We start from the raw sequence: 21,430 nt of genomic DNA on the forward strand, positions 1-21,430 counted from the left end.
TCACTAAAAAGAAATGCAACCTAGGATAAACGTAGTTTGAGGCAAACTATGTGGTTAGTTAGGTTGGAACAAAAGATCATAATGAAACAATGTGCTTGCCCATGGTTTTATTTCTGAGTCCAAAATTACAATGGGTTTGATAGGAAATGATGCATGAAAATTAGGTTGTGGGGCATAATCTCAAATCCACGTTTCACTTTTTGGTTGCTGAAATTAAAAGATGAAGAAAAGAAAAATGTGTTTGTTTTCTTTGGTAGGTAGGTGAAGGATAGCAAGCTATTTATTGTGAGCATATATCTTTTTAAAGAAAAAAGGTAGTTGGGAAAATTTTGTTACTAACAAAGTATACGAGTGAAGTGAGTGTGAGTGTCTATTATGATGTGTATATACTGACCTATTTTGAGGGATTGCGAGTTTAATTAGAGTACTATAAAGTCTTTAATTTCTTCCTAAACGGAAGTTGCATTTATGGTATACGACTTTGTCCTACTTTATACAAATTTTAATAATCATTGTCCTTTTGCTTACTTGTTGGTTGATTATTGTTCTCTTTAAACAAATAAAGTAATGATTTTTGACTTTTTGTTCTAATGTAGTTATTTAAACTAGAAAATGATGGGAAGTAAGGTTGTAAGATGTACCTTTTTTCCCCCTTAGAATTTAATTTAATGAACATCAATATAAAGTAATTTTACACGTATATTTATTTATGTAAAGTTATATCATTAAAAATAACTACAATTTTTATTGACAGCATGAATGATCATCTAAAAGAATAAATATAATTATATAACTGTATAAAATATTTTATATTATTAGTGTATCAAAATTAAATTTTAATGTTTTCTAAGTAAAAATATAATATTAATCTAAGAAAAGAAGATATTGCCATAAAAACATTTTCATATAAAAACAAGAATTGTTAAATGATTCAGTTAAACAAGAATGAATTCTTTTAATTTTTTTTAATTGAAGGTGTAAAATATGATTTTTGATCCTTTAATATTTTTTCTTAATTTTACTTATAAAATGTATAACAAAAAATCACACTTTATCTCCTTAAGTGAAAAAAAAAATTAAGAAAATTTCATCTCCAGTCAAACATTTCAAACTATTCAACAATTTACTGTTTAATTCTAGAAAAAAAAGGGATAAATTTAAAATTTGAAAACATGAATAGAAATATTTTTAAACTCAAATTGTTATTTGAAACAAAATAAAGACAACATTAAGAAACACATGGTCATTTTCAAAAAAAAAAAAATCATTTTATATGATACATAATCTCATTAACTATATGCTCAAATACTTATGTATAATTTAATTAGAGTACAATGGTTGGAATTGATATGTCAATTATTTTCAATAAACACTACTAATTACATGTTGTGTTTGAGAAGTAAGTTGTTAAATTTGTATTTTGTAAAAAATGATAAAAATTAAAAATCTGGATCAGAATACATTGTCACAAAGCATATGCTTTACGATAGGTGCATTTACCATTTAAGATATTATTTGACAATTTTTTTCTCAATGATAACATTTTTATCTTGGTTAGGCAGTTTATGAAATTCTATGATAAATTATAAGATACCAAAAAAAAAAATTAATAATAAATACAATTTTTCTATAAAATGTATAATTAACACGAAAAATATTATTCATACGTTAAATACTTCTAAACCGGCATGAAAATTCGATTATTACTAATTAATTACATATTTAAATTATTTTTGAATTAATAAACAAAAAAAATCCTTATATAATTTTTAAAAAAATACTAGTATAAAAATAATATTTATTATAAAAAATTTACATGTAGCGGTTAGGGATGGCAAACCACATGAACCTGCAGATACTTATCTCGTCCTTACTCGTTCGGGGCGGGACGGGACGAGACCAAATTTAAATAATATCCGTCCCGATATTATATATATATATAAAATAATTAATATTGTATCATATTTAAATTTTTACTTTAATATATATTATGTATTATATATGTGATGATGGTTATATAAATTTTGAAATTTAATTTTATTTATTAAATTCTAATATTATAAGAGCGGAACGGGTACCGGTGGGAGCGGATTAAAATTCAACTTTTTACGAAATGGATTCCATACGGATTATGGTGGGAGCGGATTAAAATTCAACTTTTTACGAAATGGATTCCATACGGATTATTGTAGGACGAAGTGGGGTTAAATAGAGAAAAAATCCGTCGCCGCCCGCCCGTTGTCACCCTCCCGTTGCCACCCTAGTAGCGGTAGCGAGATTGTTAACCCAGTAATTTTGTATCATAATTGAACCCTTATTATCATGAATAAAATACAATTCACAAAGTACACTTGGCAACCTATTTCCCTATGCATTTTTGCAATTTTCAAGATATAAATATATGATTGCATTTGGTACAATGTTGACCTTTTAATTTTTATATGCATCTCTGATTCTTATCCCTCTTTATAATGAGGTACTATACACCTTAACACCTATAAGCTGTATACTACAGGAGAATGCATTAAATCTTAATTTTACGCAATTAACTTACATACATCTCAATTTCAATTTACTAATATAATATATGATTGAATAAAACTGTAAATTGTTTTACACCATTAATATTAATAAGCAAAATTAAATTCCTACTCTAACTAGACATGCAAGCATGTCTTTCTCATCTCTGATCACATTTGCATTTGAGTATATGAATAAAACTTTTCTATGATTTATTTAACACAACTTTACACTAATTGCACTTCTCAAAATCAAGCACCCTGCAAATGGAACCTAATAGAAAATTGAACCCACACAGAACAATAACCATCTCAAAAGGTGATTAAAAAAGACAAAAGGACTGTTATTTCTGGATGCAGATGAAGTTATGCTGACCTTTTCAACACGTGGACGAGGACGTGGACGTGGACGCGGATGTAGTGATGAACTATCCTGTTCAAAATCGATGGCTGCTTCAACAATCCGGAAATCAATCGCAACCACTCATTTCATGAAAACCTTTGCAGTTTTGCAGCAAGTTATGCTTGAATGAGAGTAGATCATCAAACATCATAGTTTGACTCCATGGCTATCAAGGTGACCGCTGAGCCGTAGCAACTTCACAGTTCCATCCCCACCACACGAGAGGAAACCTTGCGAAACAACTTGTATATCCGTAACAGCAGCCTGTGATTTTTCAAGCTATCAGCTTAATGCATGAACTTTTAGGTCTCCAATGAATTACTAGTTCCCTAAAACTAACATATTGTTACAAAGCTAATTAACTAAAGACTATTCTTGTTAAGAAAAAGATCCGAGAGTTAAAATGAGGATGTTAGAATGCTCTTAACACTTGTTTTAACACAATATAAATATAATCATGAAGGGAACCATTGGAGCAACGGTTGAATTGTTTCCGTGTGATCTCAAGGTCACGGGTTCAAGCTGTGGAAACATCTACTGATGTAATTATCAGGTTAGGTTGCGTATATGACACCCTTTGGGAGCGGTCCTTTCCTGGACCTGCGTTAACGCGGGATGCTTGTGTGCCGGGCTGCCCTTTTTTATAAATATAATCATGCTATGAAAATCATTGCCAAGCCCACAATAAGGCGCGCCAAAACAAACTTGTCCAGTAAGAAAATGGCAAGGGACAAGACTATAGTTTTATTCATATTTTTAACATGTAAATGTAAACAAATTACCCGAACAACACCACCAAATCCACGGGAACTCGGCTGCACGAAGGTGTGCTTATCATGTATCCTTGACCAATGATGTACTAACTTTGTGTTCTGAGCATCCCAGAGTTTGACATCTCCATCTGTGCCTCCAGTTAGAAACAAACTTGTATTCGGGATGGTAACGACTTTTGTAACAGTCCCTATGATCATAAAATTTAATAAGAAACGACTTTTGTAACAGTCCCTATGATCATAAAATTTAATAAGAAACAGCCCTATAAAGAATAAACCAAGCTGAGAGTGAAAAATAAACTTTATCTTTACCTGAGTGAGCCTTTGGAATATACCAAAGCATACCATCTGTTTTCTGGTCCTTATCATGAGTCGAAGACACAGTAGGGCTATGCCCCATAGTATCAATATGCCTGTGCCTTTTTGTCTTTCCAGTCGCTATATAGCGGAAGTCGTGGAGACCAACATCACCACCTTTACCACCAGTCACGATAATTGGGGAAACAGAACCACCGCCTACATGGCTATCGAAAACAGAAAGGGAGTGCGCACCACCTACATAACACAAAAGACTAGGTTAGTAACATGAAAATATGAGGAACAAACCATCGTTTTTAAGGAAAAACATCATATAAACCTTAGAATTTATTCATCCTTCACAAAATTTATGTATGAACATTCACAAGTACATATTATTTAGGGTAAGACCTTCATGACATAGAATCGAAGCACGGGAAGTTGTTGGTGGAGCTAAAGTGTCCCATATAACCACATTAACAGCATTAGAGCTATACCCAGCTACAGCTATAATTGATCCACTTGAAGACAAGTAGGCGACATCCCTGAAATCAAATATAGAATAGTTTTTGCAATTATGAAGAGTAATCGAGAAACAAACGATGAGCAAAATATTCAAACTTGTTGAATTCCACCATACACATTAATCAAAACCTAAACTCACTATGTAATTGGCTTGATAGATATTCTAAATCAACGGTAAAAGCACAACTAAAGTCAACAGTGACTAAATATATAACTGAAAAAAAAAACTACATACAACGCATGACCGCTAAAGCAGAGTGATGATTCTGTTGGATGAACATTGCTCCTTCCCCCTACCTCCAATTGCCACGTACAGACAGTTCCATCTAATGCAGCACTAGCGAACCGATGTCCGAAGTGATCAAACTTCAAAGCTGATATTGATGCAAGGGCATAAGGTGGAGGGACATTGGCCGCGGGTAGCACTCCATATGTAGCCATAGCTTTGTTCTTATTGAACTGTATACATAATAATGCTCCTCATTAGATATAAACTTGAAATATTGACTGAAAAAGCCAATTAACTTTATATTTTTATGATAGAATTATTTAGATTACAAAAGAAGTTGAAAGTCCGAGAAAATGAAGAGTCCCGTACAGTATATAACACCTGGAAGGGGGAATTATACATAGAGGAAAGATGACAAAGACGAGGAACAATTAAGCTAAGAGAAGTATCTCCTACCCAATTATCTTCCCAAAATTTAAAACAAGAACATCACCTACCTTCAAAGAAAGCATCGGTTTAAAGGCATTAAAAAAGGAATTTCCAGAGGCTCGAATGAGTAGCATGTGCAAAACATACAATTAATTAATACTTAGAAGAATCTAAATAGAATGACAAGTTCAATTCTTATCTTCAGTTTTCAAATAAAATAATTAAAAGAGGGGGCCCTATTTTCGAAAGAATCTAGTGGGCTAGTCCTACAAACTGTTGCCTCACATTACAGCTTCCTTCCAAGTGACAGAAGAATTGCGTGAATATATATGTACATGATGCTAGAATTGTAACATGCCATTAAGATACCATATGATAAGAAGAGAGAAAGCCATCATTACACTTGATTCTATACAAATACAAGCGCATACAGATATATCTATCATGTATGTATAACAATTAACAAGATAATAATTTCTTACCTCCCACAAATAAATGTGTGTATTGCTTGAGCCAACCAAGAAGAAAGGTCTCATCGGATGACTAGACAAAGCCTTCGTAGTTACGTTCTCCATAGTCGCAGGTGGATCAACAACATCTTCAAAATCTTGTTGAATTCCCCAACCTAATCCATAGGCACCAATACCAGCAAAACCTTTAACTCCTAATGCTCCACCACCAGTAAAGTCTTTGCTAGGCCAAACTGAAGAACCTACGCCAACAGTTGCTCCACCGAGCCCAAGGTGTGCGCCTTTGTTGTTGCCAAGACCAACACCAGGCGAAACACATGTAGGAGCAGGAGTAGATTCCGAACCTGCCCACCCATCTTGTGGCCAATCAGCCTTGGCCCACAAGAAGTCCGATGACTTATCACTTGAAGGCATCCCATCTTCCATACGGAAGAATACTATACCCTGAGTTAGATGAAAGGAAATAAACCAATTTATAAATCTTCCAGACATCTTCGACTATTGGATTAAAATATTCCTAGAATGTCAATCTGAATGTAGTGAAATTCATAACAAAGCCGTCAAAGAAGATAACCAAGCACATTTGCTAATTTGAAACTACCAAGCATCCATAGCTTCAGAATAACAAAGAATGAACAGTACAAACCTTCCGGTTGCTAGCAACTGCAGCTTCCTGTTGATCAGTAGAGTTTATACACAATGCCTGTTCAAATGTAGAATCAGTGTCGTTATTATACACATATTGACATATGGGTGGCCATGTTTTTTTTTTGTTTTTGTTTTTTTTTGGGGGGGGGGGGGGGGGAGAGGGTGTGGAAGATTAAAGAGAAGGGAAAATCACCTCCAAAAGTTCCCCATTTCTCTTGCACATTTCTCTGGGATTATGGAAAATTGAAATGTTCCTACTAGATATATCTTTCTGGTTGGAACTTGTCGAAGCATTGCCACTTGGGAACATTCCTTTAACAGGAGATTGAACTTCAGGAGTTTGTAATGGAACGCCAAGTTTAGATTCTTTATCACGCATGTCATCAGTTTTATGTTGCCCTGTCAGAAGTATATGCATGTCGTTCCATCCTTTAGTAGGCACATGATCCAAATAATTTGACCAATTGAGTTTTTCCTGAGCAAAGCATTCCGATATTAATTTTTGATCGGCACAGTGGTCCCACAGTAACTGATGAACTGAACATTCATCTTTCCCATTCACCAGTTCCAAGATGTCCAGGTTTTGTTTTTGACTGGATTCTGATTGATGTGATTGTTTCAGCCATTCAAGAGTCATCACATTCGAATTATTCTCCAATTTCTGCCACAAATATTCTGCAAGTTGCTTGACATGGTAAGAAGAAATGTGGGTAACTGTTGTTGTCAGTAAATCACATAAGCTAAACGAGAGTAATCGAATCTGTTCAGGCAAGCTGATGCTATCGGAATCAACACTTAAGAGCGTGAACTCCCTATGAGCAAAATTTCTGTGGAAAGAACCTGAACTGTTACCATCTTCAAGTTTATCAAGAACCAAATTTAAATTAGATATCATAAATCTAGACATATGTCGCCACAAGCAGATCCCTAGAATCTTCCATCTTTCATCTTCTGGAATTGAATGCTTTGTGTCATCAACTTTTCCATCTTCTGTACATTCAGAGACTTGGAGGTTTTGTACATTTGTTGTGAATGAATTTCGAGTCAACAACTCTGCAAATTTAGGAAAACGGTTCTTCAGATTCACCATATCAGCCTCATAATGATTACAACCATTAGCATTTGCAGTCAAGAATGGTTCCACCATAAATAAAAGTGCTCCTGAGTTTCTTTGAAGCCAAGCTAAGGAAAACTGTAAAAAGTACTCAAATAAATCAAGGATATCTAGATGTTCTTTGACATGATCTATGCTGATGGACCGCAATTCGATCTTGAAAATGGCTCTTAAATACCATAATGAAATCAGAACACCTCCAAAGTGAGACTTCGAAGCATCAGAAAACATAGATCGACTCTCCGTAGATGCAACTTTCTCAATAGAAGTTGAACTTTGTTCAGAATATCCCATGCTGCAGGCAGAAATGAATCTTGAGTAGAAAAAGGAGATTTCTTCTACAGTCTTAAAGAAGGGTTTAACCGGACACCGATATAAACTGAAAGCATCAGACACATCACTCTTCTTTTGAGATAGTTCTCCTCGAGCGCATCCATCGGCGATATCATACCCAATGTACAATAATCCATGATGGCATAGAATGAGTAAAATCTGCAGAACAAATGGAAATTTAAATAAGAGTTATGTCTAGGAAGTATATTGCTGAATACGAATATGTGCAAAAAAAAAAGGGAAAAAGATAGAAGCGCCATTTAAGTAGCTGAACAGTATACCTTACTGATAAGAGACCTAGGAGGCAACGAAAACCTCCGTTCATATAGAGAAATCCCTGTGCATAACTTTTGCTTAAAACTTTCAACTGACTTCTCATATTGTATCATACATTCATCATCATAAGAAGCTTCCCCAACAGGTTCAGTGAAAGTCTCAAGCCAACTTGGATGCTCTCTTATCAATTTCAGTAAGTAGCGTAGTGCCAAATTCAATTTCTTATGGAACTCCAGATGAACAGACACATCGGAGGACAACCAGTTAGAAGATTTTCTTGGCAAAGGCTTTAATGGACTGGAAAGCACATTATGGCTGACATTCAAATTGCTCCCTTGATCTGCCGTCCCATGCATGCTCATTGAAGATGAGAAACATTCCAATGCCTCAATCTTGAAATGGAAAGACAAGAGAATATAACCGGGTTCCATAAAGAGAGCTTGCAACACATTTAACAAATCATTGAAGTAATAACATATAAACTTGGACTATATGCTTGTACTTCCAAGCATATCCACTTTGTTTAGTACGACTAGAAGAGTCAAATAATTGAATAATATGTAAAATAAACTTACAACATTGCCACATCGTTTTAGGGAAGTAACTGTCATCAAAGTAGCCCATCTTAAAAGAATCGCTGAATTTTGCTCCCCGACAGCATTCCTGAGGCTATTCTTTGTTGCTAACATATGGCAAAAAGTACCAACACTTGGATCCAGAAAAGGACCACAATTGGACATGACAGTGGACTCCTGAGCCACCAGAGTTATTGAAAACTCTAGCATTCTATGAAAAGATTGATAATAATTACCCATTTCCCACTGTGAATGAAGGAAAGCAGATTATAGTTAGAATCATATACAGAGAGAAGCCATTAGAGGAAAAGCATAACAATCTTTATGGACAAATGAATGCAAGTATTTGGGCACCTCCAGAAGGCTTGCAAGCCAGTAGTCTCCCTTTTCAATTGCAGAAGGAAGTATATACTTTGTTATTAAGTGACGCTCCAATGGTTCACCATGGCCCTCAACAAGGCGACAAATAACTAGTGCAAGTTGTTCATCCCCAAGGTTCTTAGCACAAATATTTACAGCAGACGAATGATCACCTCCGAGCAAAAAAAACGAGATTGCTAATTCCACCTGATGCTTTCCCAACAACACATATGCATTTTTCAAAGCAGCAGCTTTATTTTTCTCATCCTGTAAATCAACAGATTATGATTACTCAAATAACAAATGCCATAAGCATGCTAAGACAATGTATGTAAGGAGTAATTCTGACACATCAATATACCCCATATTAAAAACAACTCAAATTGTTGTGTGCACATAACTCGACCAGTCTGATCCGCAGTTGATTTTTCACATTAATAAACTACTAAAATTTTTCATTCGGGCTATAATTTTTTGTACAAAACAGAATACCTGAAAATTACGTGAAAGAAAGGCCACTAAAGGCTTGTCTTTCTCATCCTTACTGAGTTTGAAAAGGCCAGCCAAAACTTGAATTCGGTTCAGTGCAATATATAGCAATGCACAATCCCTAGGATTCTTGTTTTTCAAATATTGAGCTCTTGCCAATTTCTCCATCTAAAAATTAAGAATAAATAAAGCATCAAACCTACTTGAATTGGAAAAATAATCATGAACAATCAGATATTCTGATTTCTGAAAGGCAACAATCAACAGATGACAAGGACATAAAGGAAGAATTAAACAACAATCATTGAAATGAGAGTTCTCCATCCGCATACTGGTTTTACAAAGATGAGTAAATATATTTACTTTCTAGGAGTGAACACAATCCAAATTGACTTTGTAAAATCGTCTATCAGAAAAAAATAATAAATAAAGATTATGAAATCAAATCAAATGGTTAGAAAAATAATACTTTTTTAAATTAAATGACCAAGTTTAATTTATTACACTGCACAGCTGCAAAATAGCAAATTTCCATTCAAATAATGGATTAAATAAATAAAAGGATTTTATAAATTTCAAAGCCAAATAATAATAATAAATGCATTAAATTAAATAACAGTCTCCAAAATTAATGCATCAAATAAGTAGGAATTGTGTAAAAAATCAAAGAGAAAAGAGCAACTAAACATTTTGAAATATAACATAATGCTATAGCTATACTTTGAAGAGAAACTAAGATATATTTTCCTTCCACCTTTTTTTCTTTTTCTTTTCTTTTTTCATGAGCATAAAACCCTAAAATACCAGTGTGGAATTTAATTTTCTTTTTCCTATGAGATGCAGTCATAGCATTTCGAATGCTAAACACTGAAGATCACAATTTTCAAGATTTCTTTCATGTTAGTTTCGCATATAGCACACAGAGAATAGTGCAAAATAGAGAAAGAAACCGCATTACCCTTGCACGTAATTGAGGTACGCTAGCATACCAAAAGCCCATACCCAAAGCACGGATTTCTTGCCATGATGGTTCACTGGGTATGACAGAACCAAATAAATTTTCTAGGGAATCAGAGTGGTAAGCCCACACAAACAACCTTGAACTAACATTCAATTCTTCGAAAGACGCAGCTCTAGCAAACTTTCGGTGAAAAAACAGTTGCTGAAACCTCAACGCAACCCAGAACCTATAAATAGAGTAATAGAGTAATTAAGAAACTGCACAACTATCACCTACGTCAGATACTTTGCCATTGAAAATTCAACACAATAAAACTGGGGTGTTTGAAGTTCAAACACAATACAAACGAACCAAGCTATAAACTGGGGTGTTCTATGGCAGAGATCCAGAGGCAGAAATGTTCAATTCAAGACATTATATTTAATCTTGTACTTTGTTCTCCACTACAAAATGTTCCATCATGGATTGAATTAATACAAAACTTACAATTTTCGGTTTTATCCTGGCAATTTTTGGTATTTCTTTTTTGTATACATTGAGTTTGAGCAAGAAATGCTTCACGGGTATTTCAATAGTCAATATTCTACCTATCATCTTTCAAAATGAGAGCAAAACAGGACAAAAAAAAAAAAAAAAACAAAAGATGTAATCGAAAGGATCTGATAATAATCTGAAGATTACCTCCTGCCAGGTTCATCAAGACTTTGGTATGCAGAAGACAAGTGTGGACTACCAACTTCGCCAAGCAAATCAATGATTGCAAGAATCTCTGACTTCTCTACATTGGTCAAATGCAATAACTTGGGCGAATTCTCAATGGATTCAACAAAGCCATTAAGCTCAGACTTTGTTGAGGTAGAAATGCTACTTTCCATGTGAGAAGTTGACGTGATTGACGCAATATCTCCACTCCATTGGAATCTCCTGTCTTGGGAACCTTCTGACAGGCTTCCTTCTAGATAGTATGACAAACTCATCTCTGGAAGACCCTTATTTTTGGAGACGAACCTTATTTTAGGATCATTATTAGAAGTCAAATATTCAACAAAATGTTTCACAGCTACATAAGCACGTTTCCAATTTCCTGAAAAACATTACAAATAATATAACAAAAGCATAATATGTTCAAATTCTAAATTACATGTTTACTTAAGTAATTTAGCCGAGTCATCTTTAAAGAAAAGTAGAAAACAACTTACTCAATCATTACCTGAACTTATATTAGTGAGGAGAATATTGGGGTGATATGTAGGCAAAGGCCTACTAATTGTCTCAGCTACTTCTAAGATGCTCCATAAGCCAATGTTCGTGCAAATTTCAGACTTCAATTGCTTCTTGGCCAGACATAAGCTACTTGATCGGTCATCATCCCTCATATTAATATTGGAGGACTGCATGGAGTCACAATCGGTAAGAACTGTAGGTCCGTCTTCATATATTTCACCCTTGCAATTTGCGGCATTTGGCTTGGAATCACGGAAATGAAAATTACTCCCTTGTTTTCTATCCTCTTGAAACAACCAGTGACTGAATATACTAAAGTAATTTTCATGAACTACCACTGCTGTAGCTCTGGGACCCCACAAGAAATCAAGAATTGGAAGGGAAGTCTGAGCAAATGCAATATTAATCCATATATTAATCTTCGGAAACTTTACAGAGTTTGACAAAGTCATACCATCAAAACGCCTCTGCGCAAAAACTTGTAATTCATTTTCCAAGCAAACTCCAAGCAGCAACTGACCAGTACCTAAAGTTAACCAATTTAGACTACAAATATTACTTTCAAAAGTTAGCCTGTCTTCCAAAATAAAAGTCCCTTCACTGATCAGGTTTACAGCATCCCATATATGAATGGTATTGACGCCATTTGAATCACTTCTGTTGCAGCAAGTAGCTATCTTCTGACCACAATCAGTGAAACATATATAATTGACCGGACCATCATGTGCAGTAAACATACCCACAAGCTCCCATGGCAAGTGCAGAGCTGATCGGTTGCCAGAGTTACTTCTCCAAAGTTTCAAGCTACCATTGGAACAACCCGTGGCCATAATAGAAGCAGGATAACCACTACATAGATCATCTGCAAAGCCTAACTCCTGCTGTCTGTGGCTTAGAGTGACTGCATCAACCACAGCAAAGCTGGTAACTAGATCATCAGGTGTTGGATACTCAGAAGAACAAGGATTTACAGCAATGAAATATCTTTTATTAGCAAATGTACTTTCAAATGCCCAAATATCACCATTATCGGGGATTTTAGCATCAATACCACATTCACAACAGCTTGTTGACATATCGAATGAGTGTAAGTTAACTTCCCATGATAGGGCCTGGAATCTCCCTATCCAAATTGCCAATAGCATAATTTTATTATTATGAAACGTTTTATTACAAGTCGAGTTCAAAGGAATTGCAAATATATCAGATGGGCCATGCTTAAAAGGACCATGACCATTAAAAGGAATAGTGCATAAGTAGTGGCATTCTACATTTTCTTCTTCAGTTCGACAAATATTGACTATGAAGCAATCAACCCCCCTGGCATGTCCCATAAATAAAACCAGGTTGTCATTAAGTACTGAAGGTGCCCACCTCAAACTTGTATACTTGGAGCATGAGCCTTGAGTTACAAGCTTCCCACAAAGTTCCCAAGAAGGAACCAAAGTTGGACATTTCAAAATGCAGTTTGAAATGTTAGAAAGTGACCAAAAAAGAATCAGCCCATTCTTATCAAGAGAAGCAGCAAATTGAACTTCGCATATATGAGGATGAATTGAAACCTTTAAAATTTTCCCACTGTGACCATCTAAGTTTAAAACTCCACCACTCAAATTGGAGATGTAATCTGTTTTGGCTTTATCAAGGGACGTCTCAACAGTATCGTCTATTGCTTGAATACGCAAATATGACCAAACTAAAGAATTGCAATGTAATAACTGGAGTGGAGAGCAGACTATAGGTGGACCAGACAAGCAGTTCCTCAATATACTGACTTTATGCAGAAGTAATGCATTTTTAAAATCAGATGAACCAAACTTATGTGTGCTTCCTATGTCATTGGCCTGGAATTCCTGTTTCCTCCATAATGTAATTCGAGGAAATCTAAGTGGTGAAATGTCATCAAGACAGTGGACAGCCCAAAAGCTTAGCAACATTCCAGGACCAAAACCTATTAGCCATTCACAATTTCTAACATCATCCTTGAATCTTTCTTTGGAGAAATCTTGCTTCACTCCTTCACCGATTTTAAATATTCCCTCCATTTCTCTTCCCCATGATACAAATATATTTGAACCTAGGGTTCCATTCAAGGCTTGATTAATCTCAATTACACCAACAACACAAAAAGAGCGCTCCGTGATCTTTAGATCATTGGTATCCTTCGCATTCCTTCTAGCCTTCCCATGATCAATCTCGCTCCATAGCCTTGCAGTTCCATCTAAGCAGCAGGTCAATAATACATGCCTAACTGAATGCCCCTCATATCCGTTTGATAGCCTTCTTCTTGACGGTCTCCACTGAATCATTACGACAGGTAGAGGATGCCGTAGGTTGGCTGTTGAATATTCAGATTGTCCATTGTTTTGAATTACCAACACACATTTGCTTGCCTGATTTGCTAATGACCCCTCAACTTGTTCTTTACCATGATGTGCCGTGGTTGCCGAAGGGCCCTCAATAGACCAGGTTGTGCAAACAAGAGTTTGAGGTTGATCCACTTTGAACTTCCAAGCTATTTCCCAACGCTTATTACTCTCTTTCCAGAAAACCACCTCGCTTCCGCCAGAAACTATTCCATCCCCTGATTCTGTCCATTTGATGGCCTCCACCTTCGTTTGTTGTACAAGCACTGCATTCTGGCTCCAACAAAAAGAACCTGAATATGAGTGACAACATTGTGTTTTCAATATGAAGAGCTAATCAAAGAAATACTCATCCTATTTTGCAAAGCTACTATATATTAGATAGTAGCACCTATGGAATCTCCCTATCCAAATGCAACCTTAATAGAAGTCTCAAACTTTCAGCTACCTCATAGCAGAACCATTCAGCAATGCTAATCAAAGAAGTAGAAATGCTAACACTATTTCGCAAAGCTATATATATTAGAAGTAAAAATTCACCCATTCAGCATTCAGCAATCAAACTCGGTAAACGCAAGGCTCATTCAAACGTTGAAGTTCTAATTAATGGTGCAGCATTTGAAAAGACAAAAAGTTTGGAACTTTGAGTTACCCTTTGATGTAGCAGATCGATGGTGAAAGACCCAGATGCAATTTTGAGCTGAAGCAGCGAGTTCACCGGAGGAAGGGGTCCGGGGGCACCATGAGACGGCGGAGACAAAGGAAGAAGGGTCGCCGGAGAGCTCGAAGAGTTGGCGGAAAATGGAACCGATGCGAGTCTGTTTGTGAGAGAGAGGAGAAGGGAAGTGAGTGATGGAAAGGAGAGAGGAAGCAGCGTAAGCGATCCATGAGTATCCGGCGAAATCCGGGAGGAAATCGATGGCGGAAGAAGGGGAAGGTGACGGTGGAACGACGTCGGATCGGTGGAGTTGGAGTGGCAAGTGATCGATGGGATTAATAGAAGAAGAATTTCTTTGATTCATGGTTTTGTTCAGAGGAATGGATTCAAGAATTTAGACATTGAAAATTGAAAGCAGCTCATGCTTCAGCTCAAGAATCTAAAGTTTTTAACCATCACTCACCGGGTTGCAATTTCAGAATCTAATGTAGTTATTTTATTTTGATTAAAAAATAATTAAACTGACAAATAAACCTCTTAAAATTAGGGTTAGTTTAGAGAAACCTCAGTTCTCACCGTCACTCACTCAATTAGGGTTAGCAACCCCTTTCTCAGTTCTCACTTCCTCTGTTCCTCAGCTCTTCACTCTCAGTTTCTCTTCACTTCACGTCTTCACCCTCAAAAAGAACAGAGCTCTTCCTGTTTCCCCCAAAAAAACCCTAGCCTCCTCCACCGCCGCCGCCGTCCGTCGCGCCCAAAAGCTTCGTCTGTTCGTCGTGCTCCAGCCCCTCTCCTCGTTCCCCTGTTCCTCGTCCGTTCTTCTCGCTGCTCAGTCGCGCTTTGCCCGCCGTCTCTCGTCGTGCTCGTCGCCGTCGTCCGTCGTGCTCGTCCCTCGAAGGTAATGGCTTCTTGTCCGTCGTGCTCGTCGAAGCTTCTTCGTTTTTTTTCATTTTTTTCAGAAATCATATTGAAATACTGAATGATTAGCTTTAGATCTGCACACTGCTGTAGTTCTTCATTTTTTTTTTTTGTTCAGAAATCATATTAACAATCCTCAATGCTCACTGCTCACTGGTCAGTGGTCACTCCTCATTCCTCAATGTTCAGAAATCATGTTTTGTTCTTCGTTGAATTTTTAATGGCTACTCTGAGTTTGTTTTGTTCAGAAGTCATTTTTTTGTGCTCAATGCTCATGCTCTTAAGTGTTGCTCTGTTTTTGTTCTGATTGATTTTTGACTCTGATTGCATGTCAATTGAACTCTACGCTATGAGAACCGTGTGTTTGTTTATTAAAACTTAAAAAGGAGAATGGGACTTGTAATTGAAACAGCTTGTTTGGGTTGAATCACAAACTGTTCTGTTTCCTTTGTTAACAAATATGCACTTAGTTGGAAAAAAGCTTGAAAAATTGAAGTTGTTTTGGCTTCTTTGTTGATTGGTTATAGGCAGAAGTTGTTTTGGCTTCTTTATCATTCTTATGCATTCTGGATTTTGATTTTATTCTGATTTTACAATTGTCATGGTGTTCTAATTGTGGAGAGAATCACAAACTACATACTGTTCTGTTTCCTTGGTTAACAAAATATGCACTTAGTTTGATGTTGATGTTAAGGGTACAGTGTGGGGACTGGGAAGTTATGCAAAATGGGGGATGGGGCGGGGACCATGTTGGTTTTACTCTTTTCCTTATTCTCTTTGTGTTTGTCTCACCATGAACCTTTGTTTTCCTCACAAGTCATAACTGCCAGAGTCTCCATGGCAGAAAGGAGCAAGGAGCTTCTTCACTTGGAGCACAAGGCCACACCCCTCTCATCCTTAGGTCTATTTTTTTCTCCCTTTTCTTTTTTCTTTTTTATTTATTTTATATATATTTTGCTTTAGATATCTTATTGTTGAAGTTTGATTTTTTTTATTTTTTTCACTTTTATGCAGAATCCACACTTCTTGTTTGTAACGGCAAAAGAGAACAATGCACTCAAGCTAAGATACTTCCCCCTAATGGCACTCCTCTTACTTCTCCTATTCCCAAAAGCCAACGTACTGTTTCAAATTCATCTCAAGTTCTTATATTTTTAAATTTTATTTATTTATTTATGGTGGAAGTAGGACCTATGCTAATAATTAAGTTCATTTTTGTTTAATAACACTTGGCTGTTATTATTCTTGTCGTATTTATTTATTTAAGTATTTAATTATTCATGTTGGGTTTTGAATAGTAGTACTATTATTATTGAAGGTAGAAATAATTAAAGATCTCAATGAAATATTTGATTATTGGTAGTTTTAATTGTTTAATAATTTGATAATAGTTATCTCTCATTGTTAGTAAATCATATAATTGAGTAAAAGTGAATGATTGGTAGATCTATGCGGCCTTTTCATTAGTAGTTGAGATTAGTCCATATTCTACCTGAAGAAATTTTCTTTTGAAACATTGTGCAGTATGGAATCAGATGATATTGTTCTGAAATTGTGAATGCTTTATCTTTTCTAGATTTTGAATTTGATTATGTTATTCCTGGTTATTCAGCTGGAAATATTAGAGTAACTGGACAAATGAGAGAAAGATTATTACTAATTGTGTCAATTGCTCTGAAATTTATTACTTTGCTCTATCATCATGTTTATTTGACAGCTGTGAACTAACAAACTCTTATCCTCGCATTCTCTCCGTTTTGACTCTCGCCCTCTCCTTTTCCTTTCATCACTTCCCCACAAGCTTGAGCATATAGATAATATTTATCAAGCTTAGAACATAAATAACCTATAGAAGATATTATTTGATATTATGAGATATTTAAGGATAAACTACTTCTCTAAGACTCACCCTCAAGCTAAAGTTACTAAGCTCTAAGCTTTTTACAATAATACTTGTGGAAATATAATATGAAGACTAAAGAAAGGCCATCTGTATCTGCTGGAAACATGTCAGGGCCAGCAAGAACTGCTGAAGATGTGGAGGTGCCTGTTGCGACTTCTGGAGTTGTGCAAGGGGTAGCTGGGACTGTTGGTGACTTGCTGGGACTATCCAGAACTGCTTGGGCCAGTAAGGAGGTAAGGAACCTAGGAAAGCGACTTGGTTGAGCAGTCATCGTCTTTCAAAGAGGCCATAAATAGCATATAACTGGCAAAGACTGTGAATGACAAATATTACCGTTGGTATGGTTCACAATGGGAGGTTGGAAGGAAAACACAACCCAATATTCATCACTTTGGCTGCGTTTGGTTCTGAGAACAGAACAAGATAAGACAGAACATTGAGAACAAGACACAATAGACAGAGACACAAAGATTAATGTTCTTGTATTTTGTTTGGTGATAAACTAGAACAAAATATAAAAGTCTAATTTACTCTTATTTTTTCTATACAAAAATTTAGGAAGAAAAATATGACGAAAAACATAATTTTGAAAATTTGGTAGAAATATTGAAAGAAAAAATGAAAAATAAATTGTCTCTTGTTAGTGTTTCTGTGTCCTTGACAGAAAGGACGCAAAATACACTAATTTAGTGTCCCTACACGCATTGTCTCTGTCTATGTTTTATCTATCAAACATAATTTGTATCTCTGTATCTTCAATGTTCCGTGCCTATAAACAAACGCACCATTGTGCCAAGAGGATTAGATACCAAAAGTAAGAATAGGGAGATGCTGGAGGAGGTTACACAGACTTGCACTATTAGAAGCAGGAGATCAATACTCAAAATAGTCATGGCACCCATTTGGGATAAATCAAGTTTGATACTGTAGTGGACTAGCGGCTTGATCAAGGAGATAAACACATATGCAAAGATAGCACAAAGAGGTGAGCATTGAGGTGTCAGTAGCTGCAGGAGTTGGCAGCAGAATACAGTGGTTGATGTGCCCTCAGGCACTAGTGGAAGTAAAGTCGGTGACTTGTTTGTCAGAGATATGTTGAATGTGGCAACACGTGGCTTGTCGAAGAGCAACACTGTTGACAAGGTTGGAGAGGTTGGGCATTGCTGGATGCCAAGGGTGTGGTCTTTGGTCAGATTTGACAATGGTGGACGGCAGCAGTGCCGTAACAGTTTTCAAGGAGGATACCATGTCTTTGATGTTATATTAAGATTCATGGTTACTCAGCTGGAAATATTAGAGTAATTAGACAAGAGAGAGAGATTATTACTGATTGTGTGAATTGTTATGTATCGTTATAAGGAAAAAGGCCAACATATATAGAGAGGGGAGTGATAAATCTAGAGTACCTTCTCAACTACTCTCCATAAATGCACCGTCCAAATTACTAACCACTATCTAACAATGATATCTCTCTTCATATTTCAACAGATTACTCTTGTTTGCTTCTAGTGCTCAAGCCTATTTTATTATTTATTCAGATTGCTTAATTGGACTCAATATGATATGATATGCTTTTATAAGTTTTACAATCATGCTGATGCATATGGCATTCATAACCCCCAATTACATTGCCTGCTAGTGAGATGAATCATGATACTTTATAATTGTGAATAAGTTAATGAGCATTGCAGTTGGACTTGGATCTCAATAGGGATATAGTTATTCTCTGCTAGTGCCAGAGTTGTTGCCCATAAGTGTGTCTGATACGTGCTTCAAAAGTTTGTGTCATGAATAGTTTAAGTATTATTTAGTAGTTATTAGTTTATATTTTTTAAATATTAGAGTGTTTAATATAATTTCATGTACTTTAATTTTATTTATTTAGTTAGTAGATTGTGTTTAATGTCAGTGGGCATAGGGTTTTCTTTATTTTAACCTAATATGAGGTTGTAAATATTTCCTAAACTATTGTAGTCGTCATTGAGAAATTAGAGGTGTGAAAAACCACTTTTTTGGTTTTGAAACCATGACATGGACAAGTGAGGTCGAGTGAGTCACTCTCTTGTTGCATCGGAAAATTGGATAGAAGATTGAGTGATTCCCTTCGATTCAATTCTCAAATTATAGTGTTGACAAGTTAAGTTGAGAGAATCCTTTTGTTGTTGCATCAAAAAATTGGATAAAAAGTAGCGTAATTCCTGTTGTATTCAATTTCAACCTATTCTGTTGTTTTCTATTTTAATTTCAATTTATCTTTTTATTCAATTTCAGTGTTTATCTTTTTGTTTATCCTTCGTTTCGTATCAGTGTCTGACTTTGATGTGGTCTTATTCTTAATTTATTTTGATTTGTGTTCTTAGTTGGCGCTTTCAAGTGCAATGCCAAAAGGATTGTCTGCATATTCCAAGCTATTGTTATAACATAGAAGCGAACTAGTTTAGGCTGGGAAATCAAAATTTGTGATCTTATATTTGTAGTTATGGCAATGAAATAAGAACCTAAATATTTGATGGCAAAATCTGTTTCATTGGTCTCTGGGATTTTTTTGATTAGATTTTCTCTGCTTGTTCACATGTTTTGTTGTTTTACTGTTCTACATTTTTAGTATGGGGTTAGTCCCTTGTTCTTAATTAAGTAGTTGTTGATGTTATCAGTAGAAGATAACTGAATGCTTTTATTGTTGATATACATGATAATGATTTTCTTTTTCACAATATTTCACTGCGGACTTTGGTGTTCAAATGAAACTACCTAGTTAATACTTAGTACAAGTGAATATTATAGTTGTAATCACTGAACTAGTACTTTGAGTAGAGCATAGCCCTAAGATGGAATCACAAAATTGAGCTGCAATATTTTTAACCTAACATGACCTTTTTTTTTATTTTGTATTGATGCAGTTTTAGGGAAGGTTAAAGATTTCTTAGGAGTGATGTCAGAAGCAAATAAGCGGCTGGAACTTGATGCGAAGGTTCAAATTTGAGTTCTGATTGAAGCCATATTTTTATTGTTTCACAACCATTTTCTCCCTTTGTTCGCCTATCTATTTTCTTGTTGCTTTGTTTTGAAAATTTGTAGGATCATCCTGAGAGTTACAATATTGAAGAGCTCACTGGAAATGAATCCAAAGTTATTGAAATGGTAATTCATTGTTCAATCCATGTCATATCTTCTATGTATGATTCGTGCTACTGACCTGCAAATAGTTGATTATTGCATTGGTTTTTTTGCTCAATCTTTTTCTTTTTAAGGATTTGATGCTTGGTGTTGCGGATCTTAATACGCCTGAGGCTGTGGCTGCTGCTGAATCAGCAATTTCCAGTTGTCAGCCTGCGATTTCATTGGCCGCTGATGGCAAAGACACGGACACAGATTCAGATGAAAGCAGTGCTGAAGATGATAACGAGGATGATGGAATCAGAAGTGGTGATGCTGGAAATGATGGTAGAAAGCCTTCATCTCTTGATGATGAAAAACGAAAGGGAAATCATAATTCCAAAAAACGAGCAAGGATAGTTGAGCTCTCCTGAACTCGATGGTTTGTGGTAACTGGTAAGGGGTTATGAGAACTAGATGCATGAGTTGGCGTATATTGTTGTATGTACTTACTAAGATGATATCAGCAAGAATCAAAATGCATCTTTTACATCTAGGGTAGGAATATATTGTTTGATTTTGGCTTACGTTTGAGATCAAACAATAGCAGCCTCCATATCTGAGTTAATTTAGTGGTAACTCCTCAATGAGCTATGCACGTATTTATGCCCTTAATGGCAGATATGCTCTTGCTAAATTTCAGTGTTTTTAACTTTTAGAGCCATTTTCCATGCAATATGTTAATTTATGCAACCTGTTAATTTTCAAAACAGCCGTGTTTCTACTACAAGTTATAGCAAGTGATGAGTTTAATTTTGATGTATTGACAGTGTAAATGTTTTACGCAGTTGTTCATTTTTCGTT

General features: G+C 35.7%; 2 protein-coding genes across 7 annotated transcripts; one reads left to right on the forward strand and one right to left on the reverse strand.

Moving 5' to 3' along the window:
* Positions 1 to 2,565: 2,565 nt before the first annotated feature.
* On the reverse strand, positions 2,566 to 15,166 carry LOC112708068 (uncharacterized). Of its 6 annotated transcripts, none has more exons than XR_011864983.1 (17): positions 14,644 to 15,166; positions 11,612 to 14,284; positions 11,083 to 11,485; positions 10,399 to 10,627; positions 9,444 to 9,608; positions 8,946 to 9,218; positions 8,592 to 8,837; positions 8,022 to 8,408; positions 6,487 to 7,899; positions 6,292 to 6,348; positions 5,658 to 6,089; positions 4,815 to 4,976; positions 4,404 to 4,537; positions 4,008 to 4,250; positions 3,705 to 3,883; positions 2,896 to 3,186; positions 2,566 to 2,793 (listed from the first exon to the last, which is right to left on the reverse strand). XR_011864983.1 is itself a non-coding variant. In XM_025760193.3 (16 exons), the coding sequence occupies exons 1-16, from the start codon at positions 15,011 to 15,013 to the stop codon at positions 3,070 to 3,072; spliced, it is 7,545 nt and encodes a 2,514-aa protein (XP_025615978.1). In that variant the 5' UTR covers positions 15,014 to 15,166; the 3' UTR covers positions 2,566 to 3,069. The 6 variants fall into 6 exon arrangements, 2 of the variants coding, with proteins under 2 accessions (XP_025615978.1, XP_029144506.1); XR_003156228.3 differs by having other exon boundaries at positions 4,753 to 4,976; XR_011864984.1 differs by having other exon boundaries at positions 4,753 to 4,976; positions 11,612 to 14,264; positions 14,644 to 15,165.
* On the forward strand, positions 15,165 to 21,263 carry LOC112708069 (uncharacterized; the record flags this gene model as incomplete). The annotated part of the gene is made up of 7 exons (XM_072201594.1): positions 15,165 to 15,547; positions 15,686 to 15,723; positions 16,412 to 16,468; positions 16,582 to 16,686; positions 20,371 to 20,441; positions 20,549 to 20,611; positions 20,722 to 21,263. Coding segments are annotated over 7 exons (996 nt in total), but the record flags the coding sequence as incomplete, so codon positions are not given.
* Positions 21,264 to 21,430: the final 167 nt, after the last annotated feature.

This window comes from Arachis hypogaea, chromosome 8 (assembly GCF_003086295.3).
Source record: "Arachis hypogaea cultivar Tifrunner chromosome 8, arahy.Tifrunner.gnm2.J5K5, whole genome shotgun sequence".
Lineage (NCBI taxonomy): Eukaryota > Viridiplantae > Streptophyta > Magnoliopsida > Fabales > Fabaceae > Arachis > Arachis hypogaea.